Genomic DNA, 19356 nt, shown 5'->3' on the forward strand with positions numbered 1-19356 from the left:
TAAGCCCTCTGAAGATGACTAAAATCATCAATGTTGCTTCTTTATTATGAGTTCCAATCCCACTGAAGCTTCCCAACTGGCGAGGCACTCCCTCTTACAGCTAATAAGCTAGTTGTTCACACAAAAGGATATCTACATGTGCCTCTCAAAAATGTTATAGTTAGTGCCCAGTGTGGAGGGGGCCTTCCCTCACTGGTTTTCCATCATGCAGATTCATCTTCATGCCCAATGATAGCGGCACTTCTTTCCTGCACCAATGTCTGTCCTCTTCTTTGAATAATTTCAGATGCTTCAAAGAAAAATGTGTCATGAACAACTACTTCGGAATTGGACTGGATGCTAAAATTTCTCTGGACTTCAACACCAGAAGAGATGAACACCCAGGGCAATACAAGTAAGGAAAAGAAACTCCCTTCCCTACGTGCAAACACACAATCACAATACACATACGTATTCCTACATTCTCTACCTCTCAGACAAGCAACAGAAAGAAAGGGACCCGCTGGAAGTAAAATGCATTGGCCCCAAGACTAGTCTAGTGGAACAGTGTGCGCCAAATTTTGGATGATTGCACTGGCATCCTAAACTTGGAGCTGCCTTCAAATCCAGACCTGTGGATTTCTGTGTAAACACAGCTACCTGTGTTACTGTTACTGACAACAGATTATGTTGACTCAATTTAGCAAATCGCCCATCTTTGTTCTGTCTGTGAAAGTTTAACCAGGTTTCAGTAGTGGCTTCAGATCTGTTTTCACTTGACAAAGTTGCAAAGTATCAAACATCCCTCTATTTGTTATTGGTGTTCCTAACCTGGTTCCCCTGGACCTGTTAATTTTATCCTATCCAATGTTAGCCTGCATGGCACCTTCTCGCACTTTCATACTTCAGACAAGACCTAAGTCAGTCTCAGAGTTCTTGTGGTACATTGAAGCTATAAGTAAAAAGCGTGACACCCCATCCCACCCCACCCTTGCCACCACCACTAGAACCTCTTTCTCAAAGCAGGCCTGGGCTGAGAAACAAGAACTTTGTCAGATACGTGATTTGCAAATATTTTCTCCCAGTCTCTTGCTGGTCTTTTCATTTTCTTAGTGGTATCTTTGAAGTACAAAAGTATTGAATTCTAAGGCGGTCCAATTGATCAGTTTTTTTTCTTTATGGGCCATGCTTTTGGTGCCATCTGTAAGAAATCTTTGCCTAATCTAAGATCTTAAAAATTTGCTCCTAAGTTTTCTTCTAAAGTTTGTATTGTTTTAGCTCTTATTAATACATTTAAGTGTATGATCTACTTTGAGTTAATTTTTACGTATAGTGTGAGGGTCTAAGGTAAGAGTCTAAGTTTATCTTTTTGCCTGTGGATATCTAATTGTCTCACCACCATTTTTATTTATTTATTTGTTTGTTTGTTTGTTTATTTATTTATTTATTTATTTTTTTGGAGACGGAGACTTGTTCTGTCACCTAGGCTGGAGTGCAGTGGCATGATCTCGGCTCACTGCAACCTCTGCCTCCTGGGTTCAAGTAATTATCCTGCCTCAGCCTCCCAAGTAGCTGGGACTACAGGTGCATGATACCATGCCTGACTAACTTTTTGTAATTTAGTAGAGACGGAGTTTCACCATTTTGCCCAGGCTGGTCTCGAATTCCCAAGGTCAGGCAATCTGCCCACCTCGGCTTCCCAAAGTGTTGGATTATAGGCATGAGCCACCGTGCCTGGATCTAGTGCCATTTTTTAAAAGAGCTATCCTTTCCGCAATGAATCGTGTTGGCACCTTTGTCAAAAATCAATTGACCACAAATGCAAGGGTTTATTTCTGGACTCTCACTTCTGTTCTATTTATTTATGTGTTTATCCTATGCAAGTACCACACTATCTTGATAACTGCAGCTTTGCAGTAATTTTTGAAATTGGGAGATGAAAGTCCCCCACTTGATTCTTTTTTTCAGAATTGGTTTGTTCTAGGTATTGTGTATTTTCATATACCTAAACTCCTATTTTTGTAGATGAGAACACCAAAGTGCCCAGAGAATGAATGGTTTAAACAGTGTCTCAATAATTTTGTGCTAGCCTTCTGACATTTCAAAACTCATTCCATGTGATGATGGCTCATTTCTGTGGCTCTACTTTACAAGCTCCAAGTAAACTATATCCAGCCTTTCTGGTGATCTTAAGCGCCCCATCTATTTCTATCAGAGATTCCACAGTCAGCAAGACCCTGTCCCCCCTACCTCCACCTCAAGTCACCTGATATTCTTTCCTGTCTCCTATTTTTCTCCACTGGCTCCTCCTCTAAAATCTCCCTACTAAGCTTAGATCTGTTCCGTGGCATTGAATTAAGCATTTAGTATATGGATCTGGTGTTTGGAAAAGTACTTCACTTTGCCAGAAAAGTTGCTGCTTCAAAAAAATTGCACTCTAAGAGTCACGTGTTTCAAATGAAATTGATTCCAAGCAGCTGAAATCTCCTGGAGTAGCACAACTAGGGTAGCTGGTGTGTACCAGCCAGCTATGCTCATAGCTTTTTATGAGCATTGATGTCTGAATATAGCCTGTTTCTTCCAAGTCTGGACCAATATTGGTAGCAAGGAGAAATGGAAAATGTATCTATTGATAGGATACTGAGGCTTCAAAGGGGCCCGGGAACCCATTTCTGCAAGTGTTTGTATGGGATATCAGTTACATTAACCACTGTCCAGTTACCATTTAGCATGACTCCTCTCTGTAAGAAGGCATTTGAGAAATAAGATGGTTTTCCTTCCTGTCTTTCTCCACCATTTATCTATATATCATTCACCCTCTGCTTTCTTAATACTTACCTCCCTGTAGTAGCCGCCTTAAGAACAAGATGTGGTATGGCCTTCTGGGAACCAAGGAACTTTTGCAGCGCTCTTACAGGAAACTGGAAGAACGAGTGCATTTGGAGGTTAGTGGAAAAGCGGGTAGTCTTTCCTGGGTATGGAGAAAGGAAATCTCACGGCCTTGGGAATACCCTATATGCTGGTTCTTCCTGAGCTTTAACTCTGTGATCCTCACAGCTCATGGGAGGAAGGCATGAAGATAGATTTCCATATAATGGAAGAAAAGACAGAGCCCTTTCCCCATCTCTGTAAATGTTCCTTCATTTTGCTATCTGAAGATCCAGCTAATGAGAGCTACTCTTTTCTTTCAGTGTGACGGAGAAACCATCTCCTTGCCAAACCTGCAAGGCATTGTAGTGCTCAACATTACCAGCTATGCCGGAGGTATCAACTTCTGGGGAAGCAACACAGCAACCACGGTTAGTATGGAACAAGGAATGGGGAGGGAGAAAGGCATGATCCCACTAAGGTCTCTCTGAAGGAAGCATTGTGCTAACTGAAGTGAAAAATAGACAACGGGAGAAGAGGAGGTGGGCCGAGAACCTTTATTATCAGCAGCTGTATGATCAGTTTTTCAGGCAATTACCATCCGAAAGCAGAAAATTCAACCAAAGACCTCAGGATAAGGTCAACTCTTAGGTGTTGCCTGGGCTTTGGATTTTCCATTCCTTGGGTCTGACAGATCCTTTAAAGGCTATCTAGACCATGCTTTTCTTTCCTTTTTTTTTTTTTTTTTTTTCTGAGACGGAGTCTTGCTCTGTCATCCAGGCTGGAGTGGCAAGATCTCAGCTCACTGCAACCTCCGCCTCCCAGGTTCAAGTGATTCTCCTGCCTCGGCCTCCCGAGTAGCTGGGATTACAGGCGCCAGCCACCATGCCCAGCTAATTTTTGTATTTTTAGTAGAGACAGGGTTTTGCCATATTGGCCAGGCTCGTCGACCTTGAACTTTTGGCCTCAGGTGATCCATCCGCCTCGGCCTCCCAAAGTGCTGGGATTATAGCTGTGAGCCACTGCGCCCGGCCAAGGCCGTGCTCTTTTCTCCAAGGAATTCTGTCAATAAAATCTCCTGGGAAACTGACCATGACCCCTTTACTCTGAGTTTACCTAAGAAGGTCATAAGGCCGATAAGACTGGCCTCAGGTATTTATGATGCTGGATTGGACAAGGAGGGAACTGGCTAAGAGTTCAGTACCCTTTTCCCAGATTGGCTTCCTGACCTCATCTTTTTCCCTTTTAATAATGAAGTGTTTCCACTCTTCATGAGCTAGAAAAATTCTCACCAGGAGCCTTTAAACATGCCTTCTTGTTATAGACAGGGTGTGATTTCTCAAGGGTGGGAGATGTGACACAGTTCTTCCTCCTCAGGAATATGAGGCTCCTGCAATTGATGATGGGAAACTGGAGGTGGTGGCAATCTTTGGTTCTGTACAGATGGCAATGTCCCGTATCATCAACCTGCATCATCATCGCATTGCCCAGGTAGGCAGGGGCTGGGTGGGCACCAGGAAGGGGCTGCTACCCAGGATGTGGGATAGTCCCAGGAATTAACTGGGTAGAAGAATGCCAGGGTGGAGTGAGCAGGTTATCTGGTGGACAGTAAAGTGCTGACTGAGGTTGGAGGAAGAAGTGGCAGAAGCCAATGGAGCAAAAAAGCCCATAGGAAACAGGCATTTCTTCCTGGGATGATCTGATTCACATCATTTCCAGTCCTGCTTCAGATACACATTCAAGGCCATAACTACGAGATTATCAGGTAGAGTTATAGCAGTTGCCTCATTTTTCTCTCCCATTCTTCCTCATTTTCTCTGGCAGTGCCATGAGGTGATGATAACCATTGATGGTGAAGAAGGTATCCCAGTGCAGGTGGATGGGGAGGCCTGGATTCAGAGACCAGGTCTTATCAAGATTAGATACAAGAACGCTGCCCAGATGCTGACAAGAGATCGGGTAAGGCGGAAAAGCTTGTCTTGGGCTCCTATACTGCCTCATCCATACTCACTTGAGTACTGAATATTTCCACTCAAGTAGAATTCCTCAAAGGGAGGTCTGTGCGCCCCTGGCATCAGAGTCACTTGAGATGCTGGTTATAAATGCATTCTTGGGCCCCCACACCAGACCCACTGAACCACAAAGGGATGCATAGTTCCCAGGAACCCAAATTTGCAAACAAGCTCCTCAAGACACTCTGATATATACTGACATTTTCAAACACTGTCCAAGAGAGTGAGACAAGGAGCTTCCTCCCCTGGTTTTGGACAAGGTTATCCTCCTTTTTCCACTGCAAAGAGAGCTAAAAGCGTCAGATGATTATGGAAAAATTTTCTCCTTCAGCAACAGATTCTGCATTGAATATGGTCTTTAGGTGTCTCTAAGGTTCCTTAAAATGCTGCATTAATAAATGTCATCTGGCCGGGCGCGGTGGCTCACGCCTGTAATCCCAGCACTTTGGGAGGCCGAGGCGGGTGGACCACAAGGTCAGGAGATCGAGACCATCCTGGCTAACACGGTGAAACCCCGTCTCTACTAAAAATACAAAAAAATTAGCCGGGCGTGTTGGCGGGCGTCTGTAGTCCCAGTTACTCGGGAGGCTGAGGCAGGAGAATGGCTTGAACCCGGGAGGCGGAGCTTGCAGTGAGCCGAGATCGCGCCACTGCACTCCAGCCTGGGCGACAGAGCGAGACTCCGTCTCAAAAAAAAAAATAAAAAATAAAAATAAAAATAAACGTCATCCACTTCAGCTAAACCTTCTAAAGCTTATAAAGGAGCTATTATTGATCACATATTCAGTGCTTAAAGATTATCTTGCACTCTAACCTGTGAAAAGTCCATGGAAACAGCAATGGAGAAGGAAAGAGAAGTCCAGTTTATAAACTGCCTGTTCTGTGCTAGGCATTTTACATTTCTCTCATGTAGGTTCTCTCCACAATCTTATGAGGTGGATACACTTATTCCCATTTTACAGATGAGGAAAATGAGGACCAGAGAGGTTAAATAATTTGCTAATGGTCACACAACTAGTAAATGACAGAAACACAATTCAAAATTAAATTAGATATGTTTGGCTCTAAACTGCATCACCACATATTGCCTACATTTGGCAAAGAAGGGAGCATGAAAGGTGCTCCACTGCCTTGTCAGTCATGATGCCTTCATATGGGAGCTTCTAGGAAGCAGACATGTGTCTGATCCAAGCCTGGTGTCCCAAAACCCAGCATACTCAGAACAACAAAAACTAAAAGGGCATAGTCCAGAAGAGATTGAATAAAATGATAGATACTTGTATAGGTATATAGATGGGTATGACAGGGGGAATGGACAGGGGGCCCTCCTTCCCCTTTACCCACTGTACCCACATACCCATTGCCCACAAACGTCAGGCTCACAGACAGATCTGTCACGTGCGCTAGTAGCTACAGCAATCATTAGGATATGCCACTGTATTCATCTCCAGGACTTTGAGAACTCAATGAAAATGTGGGAATACAAGCATACTGTAATTCAAGCTGCCCCTCAACCCCAGCTGAACTCCCAGGACTCTCAAGAGGGCCTCTCTGATGAGGAGTATGCCCAGATGCAGCACTTAGCTCGGCTTGCAGAAAACCTCATCAGCAAGTAAGTGGACTGGCCTAGATACAGGGCTGAGAATCCTAAGAAGGCATAGGGAGAAGAAGCCAATTTGTGTCTATTGGCTACTAGGGAGCCTGGCCTCAGAGAGGAATTTAGCTTAGAGCTCTAAAAATTGAGTGGGACTCTCACAATTCAGGCAGGAAATATTCTTTGTGCTCAGCAATAAGCCAGGTTAGACATCGCTCATTAGACCCAGGGATGAATTTGGATCTCTTGATGCTGCTCCAAACCCAACAGAACTAAGACTGTTTACCCTTGCCCTTAAATATCAGGAGGGCCTTGGAGTTCCTAGAGTCAGCTGCCCTCCTCTGTTCTAGCCTTCTACCCTCCCCAAGTTCCCAGTATCTAAATTCAGGTGAGACAAGGATGGGTAAAGGTAAATACCTAGAGAAGAGTAGAAACATTTGCTAGCATAGGTGGCTACCTAGAGAAGAGCAGAAATAACAGGAGGGAGTCATGAGTCCAAGTCAGGTACCCAGGGCTTTCACTTCTACCCTTACCCAAACCCACACCAGTGCCCCAGGCCAGAAGTCCTTCAGAAATCCCAACTCATCTATCTGTCCTGGCTTTATTACAGACTTAATGACCTGAGCAAGATCCACCAGCATGTGTCTGTCCTCATGGATTCTGTGAATGCCAGCGCTAACATCCTGAATGATATATTTTATGGCCAAGACAGTGGCAATGAGATGGGCGCAGCTTCCTGTATTCCCATTGAAGTAAGTGGAAAGGAGTGAATTAAGGAAAGGAGTCAAAACAGATAGGAAAGAGGATGAAAGGGAAAGAAGTGGAGCCAGAGGCTGGACGGAGAAACTGGGCAAATAGGGCAGTAAACTGATGGAGAGAGTGGACGGGAAGGCAGGCATTCCTTGACTTGTTACAGGTCCAAGGTGGTTGCTGGGGGAAAACCACAGGAGATTTCATCAGCCTGAGAGCTAGCCCTCTTCCTTGATAGCCATCCATCCCACCAGCCTCAAGGGAGAAATGGACAATGAATGAAGAGAAACTTGTACTTGGCCCTTCCTTATCCCAAGTAGATCTCTGCATAACCTGATAATGGGACACCTGTCATTGGAACTAGAACTTCCGGGTGCCTCGGTTTTCCTCTTGAGGGAAAGGTCCATATCAGGCAGGACACTTAATGTTAAATGTGTCACCCCATGGCTTTGTCCACTGCCAGAATTTTTAACTGATGCTTTTAAAAAGTAACTTTAGTGCTAGGCGAAAGACATAATTGTGTCAGGGCCTGATTACAGTTGGAGGAGGCCTACAACTCAAGGCCTAGAGTTGCAAGAAGAGAGATGTTAGGCCCTAATTCCATCTGCCCCGGAATGATGGCTTTGGCCTAGGACAACAAGTAGCCTTAAATTTACCCTCTGGTTTGCATATTTCCTATTTTCCTATACCCACTGCAATCAATCAATGATGCCAAAGCCAAGCCGTGCTCTGCCACTTCACATAGTACTACACAACTACTGTACCAGCAGTTGTCAGCTGGCACTGGTTCTGATAGTACAGCTCATGCTGTACTAGTTGTGCTATATTTTGAATATTGCTTTTTCACCTATAGCCACATCCTACTAGCCTGCTTCTACCTTCCCACAGAGAAGCCAGCTGCATGCTTACTAACCAACAACTCCCCTGTCTTTGTCTTTTTCTCTCCTTTTCTGTTCTTCTCCTCTCAGACTCTAAGCAGAAATGATGCTGTAGATGTTACATTTAGTCTTAAAGGGCTCTACGATGACACCACAGCTTTCCTGGATGAAAAGCTGGTGAGTGCAGGGGGTTGGAGCCTGGGAGGGCAAAGTATTCTATCTGAACATGGTCATGGTCTTGTGCGTGGTCCAAGGGCACTGGAGACCCGTGGGAGCATTTTGGCCAGGTGCTTGCCTGGAAGTCCCTACTGTGTCACCTAGGATTGTTGTTGATTGTATGACTTCATGGGTTATGCTAATCCACAGGGACTACCATACTCTTGAGAGAAAGTCTCAACCTCTCCTTTGATAAATGTCTTGTGGGTTCAGACCAGGCCAATAAAAAGTAGAGTGTTACCGTACTTGATACAGCTCCAGTAGAAAAAGGTGAGCTCTTTTGAGCTGCTTTGTACCTCCCAAGTTTCTTTTTTTTTTTTTCTAGTAAGATCTTTTTCTTTTTTTTTTTTGTTCCTTCTTTTTTTTTTTTAATTATACTTTAGGTTTTAGGGTACATGTGCACAATGTGCAGGTTTGTTACATATGTATCCATGTGCCATGTTGATTTCCTGCACCCATTAACTCGTCATTTAGCATTAGGTATATCTCCTAATGCTGTCCCTCCCCCTCCCCCCACCCCACAACAGTCCCCGGAATGTGATGTTCCCCTTCCTGTGTCCATGAGTTCTCATTGTTCAATTCCCACCTATGAGTGAGAACATGCAGTGTTTGGTTTTTTGTACCTCCCAAGTTTCTACATGCCTCTTTCACCCTATGAGAAGGTGGTGTGGAATAGTGGGAAAATTGGGAGCTTCCTGGGTTCAAATCTCAAATCTGCCACTTACTAACTGTTAATATATTAGTTTCCTAAGGCTGCCATAACAAAGTATCAAGAACTAGGTGTCCTCAAACAACAGAAATGTATTGTCTCGCAATTCTGGAAGCTAGAAGTCCAAAATCAAGGTGTCAGCAGGGCCATCCTCTCTCTAAAACCTGTAAGGGGTCCTTCTTTGCCTCTTTCTAGCTTCCAGTGGTTTTCTGGCAAGCTTTGGTGTTCCTTGGATTGTAGATGCATCACTTCAATCCTCTATCTTCACATGATGTTCTGTGTTTCTCTGTCTTCACAAGGCCATCTTCTTATAAGGACACCAGTCACATTGGATTGGGGCCTACTCTATCCAATGTGACCTCAACAACTAATTGCATCTGCAATGACCCTATTTCCGAATAAGGTCACATTCTGATATACTGGGGATTAGGTCTTCAGCATATTATTCCTGGGGGGACACAATTCAACCCATAACACTAGCTGTGCGACTTCACCTCTCTGGGTCTTAGTTTGCATATCTACGAGATAGGAATTATAATCCCTACCTCTCCAGGGTGTTGTATATTAAGTACCTATCAGTGCCTAGCACCTACTAGCAGCTTCATAGATAGTACATTTTATTAGTGCTACGGAGAACAGACTGAGGCTCTATTTTTGGGCTACAAGGCTAGTTGCATGTTTCTCAGAATGCAAAACCCATAGGCATACTTGGTGAGTGTGCTCTGATGAGGTGACTAATTATGATCATCCACTTTAGGGTTGGCTGGTAAGGCCCTGAGGCAGGTGCTGTGCTTGCCTCTCATCTAATTAAGGTTTATTTGAAGAGGGGCTTCAGAGTTGATATTGCAGAAGTGCATCTATCTCCTCTTTTCATTTGCTCATCTAATTGGCACACTGCACAGGAGGCAGAGTGGCTAAGGCAATCAGGTCAGGCTGTCCCAACATCTGAGCCCCAAGCTAGTCTTTGAGCCTCAGACAACATCAACAGAAGTACCTTCTATATATAGGCAGAGCTCAACAGCCTTGCCTGTTTGGTCAGCAGGAAATAGGTAAGTTTGGTCTCTTGTCACCACTTTCCCGAGGCTCATGACCTGAAAATTGGTTCACACCAACCAACAACCCAACTTGAGCACATACCACACTTGAGAAGTCTCCCACCTCATAGGGCCCGGTGAGGACTTCAACACACATACACATCCACACATCCAAATGTGGCCAAGAAGCAGGCAGCAGCTGAGAATGACCATGTATCTCCAGAAAGGCTGTCCTAGAGGTGAGATGGAGATACAGCTTGTTTCATTTGGGTGTTATTCCTCCCCCTGAAGAAGGAGGGCAGTAAGGAGCTCAGAGTTAGCAAAGAGAAGTAAATTGATGACGAAGTGAATCCCTCCCAGTAACTCCCACTTCCCTTACTTGGCACACACATGTCTCGTGCATCTAGGGCAGTTTGTATTGTCTTAAGTTACTAGTTGAAAAGCAAAAAACATTATTTGTCGGCACTGACTTGCTCCTCCCTCAGTATCCCATTGTGACTGACCATAACTTCGTACCCTGTACTCCCCTCATTCACATGCCACCCATTTGTGACAGCCAGCAAGACTCGACCTATGGCTGGAGCAGCAAGTGGCCTGTGCACAGCAAGAAGCCACATAAGTACTAGATTGAAAGTAAAGGGCATGCCGGGGAGTAGAGGTGAGGCTAGGTTAGGTGGGCTGTAAGCATGTGAGGGCTGAAGATATCTGTGCCCATCTGTTCTCCCAGCTCACTACTTACTGGAATGTGAACTATCTCACCTGTGTTGATGTTCTAGAACTTGATTCTTCTGAGTCGAAGATGGTCCCAAAAGAATCCATTTTAAGTCTTCCATGGACTGTACAAAGTTCATCTTGTGGGCGCTGAGGGTTACTAGGGAGCACTAAAATTTGCTTCCTGAACCTGTGGGACAAGCCATCTAGAACTCATTTCTTAATTAGTCATAGTGATAGCTGGGGGCCAAAGCATGGCCTGGGGAGACAGACCCTCTTTTCCAGGAGGAGAAAGTTGAGCCAGCCTCTCTCTAGCTCTCTCCTTGCTTCACAAAACAACCTTTAAATTACAGTAAGCATGTAATAAAGATTCCCTCAGCATCTGGCCTCCCCACATGTCTTTGCTAAGACAGTGTTGTATAGAGGGTAGGCTATATAGTTAAACAGACCTGGGTTCTGTCTAGCTGTGTGATCTTGAGCACTAAACTTCTTGGAGTCTGTTTTCTCACCCATGGAATGAAAACAATAGTACCTTGTAAGGTATTGTAAGGTTACCGGGAAGATGGGACAAAATTATGTATGTACAGTGCTTGGCATACAGTATGTGCCCAAAACTAGGTAGCTTTTACTTAGGGGAACACTGAGATGTCTCCAGGAACTGGAGGTCAACAGTAGGACCCTTGTCCTGGACCCTAAGCTGTAGGGGTGAAGCTCAGTGTTAATTGATACTAATCAAAGGACCTCTCTGCTTGCAAAACTGTAAGTATGCCCAGCCCCAAGGAGAGCCCCACCGTTTGGTTGTTTTCTGGGTATTCCTTTTGAGAAAGAAAACAGCTGGCTATGGGCCAAAGGGATACAAGTTGGCACCTTGTGTTCTCTTGGTCACTAGCAGGGACTGGGAGTGGGGGAGAGTGTAAGCGTCTACAAAAGTGCTAGGCATTGGACACTCACTCTTTTTCCTGTCTGTACCAGCTGCGAAGTGCTGAGGATGAGACCGCGCTACAAAGCGCCCTGGATGCCATGAATAAGGAGTTCAAAAAGCTATCTGAGATTGACTGGATGAATCCAATCTTTGTTCCAGAGGTGCGTAATCTTGGGAATTGGGAAATAAAGGGAAAGAGGGATTCTTCCTTAGTGTCTTCCCTTCCAGTGTGGGCCAGGACACGGTGACTGTAGTACAGGGGGTCCAGTGCTGGCTTTCAACTGAAGGTTACTGGAGCTTCCTCCCTGCCCACCTCCCCCCAATCTCTTCATCATAAATAGATAGGGTAGGCAGAAAACACGTAGAAAAATTAGGCGACTATGGAAAAATAACCAGAAAGAAGGCTCATTCTGTAACAAGAGATGATCAAGAAAGAATAAGCAAGACAGGTTTTTTTTGTGTGTTGTTTTCCTGGCTGCAAATTTCCCCTCCCTGCTCAGCACCTGCTGCCAGGACTGAACTTCATCTGGTTCATACCAGTATGGCCATGCCAGTTTACAGCCAATACCTGTTCTAAATGGTTGGTGCCCAGGCCATACTGGTGGTTAAATCTTCCAAATATTACCTCTCCCTACTGCTTTCCGTCCCTCCCACTCTGGGTTTTCTGACAACAAAGTTAATCTCAAAATTGTGTTTTACTGAGACCAGTAGTAAAACAAGCACACTTTAGCAGGCCTGAGCTGGAATTACAGAGCCTGCATGATCTGCACAGCAGAGAGCCCACGTTCATAATTAAGAGTTATGTTTAGAGAACCCTCTTTGCATTCCAGACAGGGAAGCAGCTGGCCTGGCAGGCAAGGGTCTTCCCTATAAGAAGGTATTTGGCCAAGGCGCAAGTAAGGGCTCACCAAACTATATATCTGAAGGAAGAGGTGTTTTTTCCTAATTCATGCAGAGATTCCATGTGAGCTAGCAGTGGCGCTAGCAATCTCACCCTTCTAATCCCTAGCCACATGAGCTCAGGTGAAATATTTAACCTCTCCAAGCTTCTGCTTCCTCATCTCTGATACAGGGATGTTAATAACCACTTTGCAAGGTTGCTTTAAGAGTTGTATGAGAGCATTTATTAATGCTAGCAAAGCACCTGGCATCAAGTAGCCTCTTGGTAAGGATCAATTGCTTTCCTAGGGCATGCGACCAGTGATGGGGGTATTTCTCATACCTGGATAGAGAGCAGATCTCCCTGTTCTCTGCAGCCATTCTTGTTCACCACTTTTCCAGGACTCAAGCAATTATCTTTGAATATTAGGCAACTAACATTTTGACCTTCCTCTTGTGGTTTCTCAGGAAAAATCTTCGGACACTGACAGTAGAAGCCTCAGGCTGAAAATTAAGTTCCCCAAATTGGGAAAGAAAAAGCTAGAAGAAGAACGCAAGCATAAATCAGGCCAGAGTGTCCAGAGTTTTATTGGTAAGTCTCCCCCACAGGCAGAGGGGTCGTGAAGACTTCCCCCAACAGCCTGGCTACCTCCCAGGGACCTAAAGCCCCCATTAGAAATGTTTGTGGGAATGGTGATGATGAAGGGGAAGGCCATCTGGGAGTTAGCAGTAAGTGATACCAAGCCATATCTTGGACAAGGTGAGAGAAAGTGATATGGACACTGGTAAGGGGAGAACCTGTGTGGTCTCCATGACATATACAGAAAACAAAAATGCAAACAGGCAGTGATTTTTCTGCCTGATTCACTCCTAAGGATCAGGAACAGGTTCTGTGGCCTATCTAAACACTTTCGTTCCTGTTATAGTAAGTGGTAGAAAAGCAACATATCTGTATATTTTATTGTTTGAATTTTGGTTCCATTTCTTCTTTCTTCAGAATTGGTCTTAAGCACTATTGACATATCAGTAGGATTCAAAAGAAGATTCTCTTAGAGTTTTCAGTTGTGCCAATTCTGATATCCATGGTGGTCCCTCCTAAATTTTGGTCCTAGACAACCTGGAAGCTTGAGAGATGTAGTAATAGTGGACATGGAAAAAAAAGGAACAGGCTCACGCCTGTAATCCCAACACTTTGGAAGGCCGAGGCAGGCAGACCGTTTGAGCCTAGGAGTTCAAGACCAGCCTGGGCAACACGGTGGGACCCCGTCTCTACAAAAAATAAAAAATTAATAGAGCATGGTGGTGTGCGTTTGTAGTAGTCCTAGCTACTTGGGAGGCTGAGGTGGGAGGATTGCTTGAGCCTGGGAGGCTGAGGCTGCAGAGAGCTGTCATCATGCCACTGCTCTTCAGCCTGGGCAACAGAGTGAGACCTCATCTCTAAAGAAAGAGGAAGGCGGGTGGGAGGAAGGAAGGAAGGAAGGAAGGAAGGAAGGAAGGGGAAAAAGAGAGGAAGAATAAAGAAAGGAAGGAAGGATAAAGGGAGAGAAATGAAAGAAAGATGGAAAGAAAGAAAAAAGAAAAGAAAAAAAAGAAAGGGACAGAGGGTAGCAGTTTGTTTTCAAGGAACTAAGAGTTTGCACGAATGCCAAGAGAGAATCTCTTGGATCGAGCTGTATTTTCTCAGGTATGGTCCAACTAGTTTGATTCCTTAAGAGTCTGTCAATTGGGAGACAATGGTGTTTGCAAATATTTCTAAAGACTCTGATGGAGTCAGTATCAGTTCCATAAATTATCAGGTTCTGAAAATTCATCCCATTTGTCTTTAGCTCACATGGTTTCAGCTGGTTTTCCCTGATGATTCAGAGATGATTAGTACAATAGGAACAAACCAGTCTATCTTCTAACAGACTTTTTGCTCTCTTTTGGGTCCGCATACTTGGGCATCTGGCATTGTGCTAACCGCATTATTTCTATACCATTTTTTTTCCTCTGAAGGCAGTTTATGGCACCGCAGACATCATGAAGATGAAGCAGAGGGTGATGATCCTCTAACACCATCAAGATCTCAACTGTAGCCCTTGAAAGCTGGAAGAACTCACAACACTGAGAATTCTACTAAAAAAAACTCTCAAAACCTCAATACAGGCTAGACTAAATCATTTCGGAACAAACATGAGCACCACCAAGAAAGACCCTCCAATTCTTTTCACTAATGCATTTTCCTGGACTTAATCTGGTCTCCTTAGAGGTTTACATTTCCTCATTGGCCAAAGGTTCTTGTTCTGAGTTGTCTTGTTCAGTTCTCCTTCTCCTTGTGCATCTTGAGCAACTACAGTATTTATTGGGATAAGCTCTTTATGAATGGCCTGGGATCTATAAAGGATTCAAGGGAGTTCACCTCTTCAGGGAGTTTTGGAATGGTTTTCTCTGACCAGCAGAGAAACTATCAAATGCTAAGGAATGAATGAAAGACACACAGACTCCCAGGGAGATGAAGAGAAGGGGGCAGGCAGGACAGCCAGGCTTGGTTGTGTGTCTCTCCGAATCCCTGCCAACTGCAACTTGCACCTTCAGGAGATGTCTTCTAGTTGGCTCATTAAAATGAGAACTAGATCCTGGGGGCTTGTCCACTTTCCTGTTAAGATAACCATGTGAAATCTCTTCTTGTAGATGTGGTAACCTCTCTCTCTCTCTCTCTCTCTCTTTCTGCAAGCCCTTTGCATTTTTCCATGTGTGCTTGTATGTCTGCATATGTCCAGGTGGTGCTCTGGTGGGCTCATTGGTTGGAACTCACCCCTCATGGCAACCATACAGGCTCCCCTCCTGCTGCCTTGATCCTAGCCTGCATGCCTCCACGGAGTGTTTGCCTGCATTCTTGCTGGATTTTTTAACTAAATGTTTTGCCGCTGTGCTGCAGTATAGATTATGTATAGAGACATAAAGATGTGTATATATATATATATACATACGCATATATATTTTTAAGAACTGAAAATACAACTTGACCTCTAAGTGACCCTATAATTTATTGTGCTAATCCAGGAATCCCTTCCCACTCCCCCTTACTCTACATAACAATAACACATACACCTCTACCAACTGCCCTATTTCTTGGTGGAGCTTCTAAATCTTTTGGTGCATTTTCAGCGTCTTAGAGGTGGCTGGGATCTATGGCCCAGCTGATTCTGACGCCCCCTTAAAATTCTGAGCCAGGCCATGGAAAGGGGAACAAAAACACCAATGCCCTAAAGAAGGGGTTTAAGCTGGCATGCTGCCTTTTTTTGCTCTATTTGTCCTAGACTCTTCATCAGCAACTGTGCCCTTCCCCAATAAAAAGACTATATGGAGCAACCAGGCCTTGAGCTCTGTGACTTAGATGCCTGAACTAGGGACTGCCTGACAATTAAGTCACAGCCTAGGCCCTTCCCCACAAGCTCCATCTTGGCCTGATCTTCTGGACAGGCTGTTGGGTCAGTCCTCAAGTCACCTTCAAATCTCCCATCTTGCCCTTTTCCCTTGAGTACAGAGGGGCATTGAAGTGATCAGAAAAAACATGGGCCTGGAGAAATGAAGGCTAGAAGCCTCTGCTTTCCTGTGGTTCTTCTTGCAAATTTCTCATGAAAACAAACCATTCCTAAATCGCTACAAATCCTAATTCACATTTTTCAAAAATGCCTTCTCCCAGTCAGGCAAATCTAATCAAACCCCAATGCCCACAGAGGTTCTCTCTGATCAGCCTTGCATCTTCACCCAACCCTTGACTCATACCTTTAGTTAAGCGTCCCTTCCCACTTATCAAGAGAAAACTGGCCTCTCCCTACTTCTCAGACAAACTTAGCGTGCTCAATTACCTGATTCAGTCCAACGGCTGGTTCATTGAGGTGCACAATCCAGATTCCAAGCACTGGTTCTCAACTCTGGAACTCCACCAGCCTAACCCACTTAAACCAGCCACCTGTGCTCCACCTCCGCAGGGGTGAGGAGAAAAATATTAACAAAGGGATAGTCCCCAAATGTCTGATTGCTGTGCCAAACTAAGTCCTAGCTCTACAACTAGAGAAGAAAGTCAATGGAAAAAGATGACAGAAAACATTTAAAACTTATTTAAGCATCAGAATGTGTTAGCTTATTGTACATATTTGAGTAGTGAGTGTGCTATTGTTATGTCCTTGGCTTTCTCTGTTATTAGTCTTTCTTCCCAGGAGGAGGTATTAGATGAAATCAGCAAGCTCACTATTGCAGCCCAACTTGGCTCCTCTATGGCTGCATGCGTTGACACCTGCACACACACTCACAGAGTGGGAACCAAGTTGCATTTTCTTCAGAAGAGCTTTTTCCGAAGGGGAAAATGTCCAAATGAGCAAATTTAGGACAACAGAAGGAAGTCCTGGGAGAAGGTAGCTTTATCTTGGCAGTGACTAAGCAGGGCTGTGTCTTGTAATTATTTTTATCACTGATGATAGTAAACTGTAATAAGACTCCATCTCTTGTGCTTACTTTGCTGCAATAATTAGGTCTTTGTGCACAGTGATGCTGCTGTTGCTCTGTTGTGCCATGTGGATTCCCTTTCACCTACCCTGTCCTCCCACTCTGAGTCAGAATGATATTGAATGAAACCACTAGTATTTGGGGCTAGAGTCAGCTCATGGAGCACAGTTGATAGATGACAAGGCCCAGGAGCAGGTGTGGCTTGCTCAATCCCTCAGTTACCTCCTAAATTGCTAAGTTACCAGTAGTTTCCCAAAAAGGAAGATAGCTTGCCAAGCACTAGTTCTTGCATATTCTCACTTGGAAACAAAGCAAGAAGTGATCCCTCAAGGGAGTTGTCTTAGCCCTGGGAGTGTGAGCTCCTTTAAGGACTTTGTTAACTACTTGCAGTAATTAATACAATTGCTTGGGTGGTGGGACCAAACACCAAATATCCATCTCAATTATGTTCAGACATCATTAAGACCCAAAGCTCTAGGGTTTGGTTGTATCTTTGGTAGCACTTTCTGACGAATTGGTTGGGTAGGCAATTCCTGGCCAGAAGAATAGTGGGGAAGAAAAAGCCAATATATTTGAACTGCCACCGACTGCTTCTGGTGTCAATACTATAGGAGGTAAACAGTTATGGGTCCCTTTCTCCAGAAAGGCCCTGTGCTGTGTCCATAAGGGCAGGGTAAGAATAAGAAAGAGATTTTTTACCTTAATAAAACTGGGCCAGAAGAAACAGTCAGGGTCAACATCATCTTCCCTCAGGACACAAATGGAAGGATTTTTCTTTCACGAGAGGTGGAAAATAATACCAAAGCAACCAAACCCATTAGCACCATTCCATCCTATATGAGACCTTGCTTGGCTATATGATTTATGGAATTGCATTTGTCTATTTGTCAGTGAATCTGTAATCCATTGTTGTTTTCTGCTCTGTGTTTTTTATTTCCTCAGAGGCCCCTGCAAATAAGCAGCAGGGCCAGGGGCTAGTTGGGGGAGGAAACTGGGGTATTTACATGGTAACAGGAAAAAGCAGAAAAAAAAGGTCCACAAAGTGTGCCTATTCCTCTCCCCCCCGCCAAATGGAACACCAGTCCTCAATGTTAATAAAGTATTGCTTCTTGAAATATTTTAATAAATGGATAAACATAATTAATGCCAGTGCCTCATCATTTACCTCAGCATAAGGGGAGTTGAATGGTGGTGGGAATGGGGGGCAGGTGGGCTTGGGTGGTCATCCAAGCTCTAAACAAGCCACATGCAGGTCATGATGGCAGGTGAGGGAGGACAGCAGCAGCGCAAACCAAGAATCTCCATCAGGGATGATCATGATACTAAAGGAGTTGCCATGAAGAACTCTAAAACCTAGCTGTGACTCTGGATGATCCTGTGGGGAAATACATGCCACTGTAATTGTTCTAGGAGCTAATTCTCTGCAGGATACAAATCTCAGTGGAATGCATTAGTTACTGGGGAGGCAAAGTGGGATAGAGTGTAGCCCAGACTGTTAAATAAATGCATAAGGGACCTTGAAATCTGACAATACAATCTATTCTCCCCAATGCATACATCACATACTCCTCTCCTCTCCAGAGGGGTTTGAGGTGGAAAGGCATATTCTGTTCAAATGCAAAATCAGTTCGGCTGAGCATTCAATACAGTTTAATTTCTGCCACACTAATAGTGACCCCAGGGGAGCCAGTTCTTAGTCATGTTTAATAGGTAGGGAACTGAAGCTATATTAGACCAGGATTCCACAACATGCTACACCAGAGTGAGAACTTGAGTCTTCTAAATCCTTGATTTTCCAAACTGAAAAGTGTCTTATTTAGAGACAAAACATTTGTGACCTTCGGGACCACATTTCAGTCTACCCCCATAAAAACTACATTCTTAGGCTTTATGAGGGGAAACAGCCCTGTTGTTGAGGCGCTACCACCAGGGTGGGCCCTGTAATCCATATTAAGAAGTCTGTACTGCACCCTGTAGGCTAGTGAAGCACCATCAGAATTGAATTTTAAGTCTATTTTTCAAATGATCATACAATTGCCCTTTACTTTTGGTGTAGAGTTCCATGAATTTTAACACATGTAGACATTCATGTAACCACCACCACTATCAGGATACAGAACAGTTTCCACTGCCCCAGAAATCTCCTTTATATTATTTCTTTATAATCACACCTTAACCCTATTTCTAACCACTGATCTATTTTACATCACTAGGGTTTTGGGCTTTCAAGAATGTCATAGAATATGTAACTTTTTGGGACAGACTTCTTTAATTCAGCAAAATGCTTTTCATATTCTTTCAAGATGTCATGTGAAT

General features: G+C 44.2%; 1 protein-coding gene across 1 annotated transcript in view; it reads left to right on the forward strand.

Annotated features, from left to right (window-relative positions):
* Positions 1-14627, forward strand: part of DGKK (diacylglycerol kinase kappa) — a 103643-nt gene extending 89016 nt beyond the window's left edge. The window contains exons 18-28 of the mRNA XM_030807110.1: positions 287-394; positions 2828-2924; positions 3171-3278; positions 4225-4338; positions 4672-4806; positions 6311-6471; positions 7064-7205; positions 8172-8258; positions 11724-11834; positions 13021-13148; positions 14552-14627. Of these exons, the coding sequence (XP_030662970.1) occupies positions 287-394; positions 2828-2924; positions 3171-3278; positions 4225-4338; positions 4672-4806; positions 6311-6471; positions 7064-7205; positions 8172-8258; positions 11724-11834; positions 13021-13148; positions 14552-14627 (1267 nt within the window). The remainder of the gene's footprint in view (positions 1-286; positions 395-2827; positions 2925-3170; positions 3279-4224; positions 4339-4671; positions 4807-6310; positions 6472-7063; positions 7206-8171; positions 8259-11723; positions 11835-13020; positions 13149-14551) is intronic.
* The last annotated feature ends 4729 nt before the right edge of the window (positions 14628-19356 follow it).

This window comes from Nomascus leucogenys, chromosome X (genome assembly GCF_006542625.1).
Source record: "Nomascus leucogenys isolate Asia chromosome X, Asia_NLE_v1, whole genome shotgun sequence".
NCBI classification, from domain to species: domain Eukaryota; kingdom Metazoa; phylum Chordata; class Mammalia; order Primates; family Hylobatidae; genus Nomascus; species Nomascus leucogenys.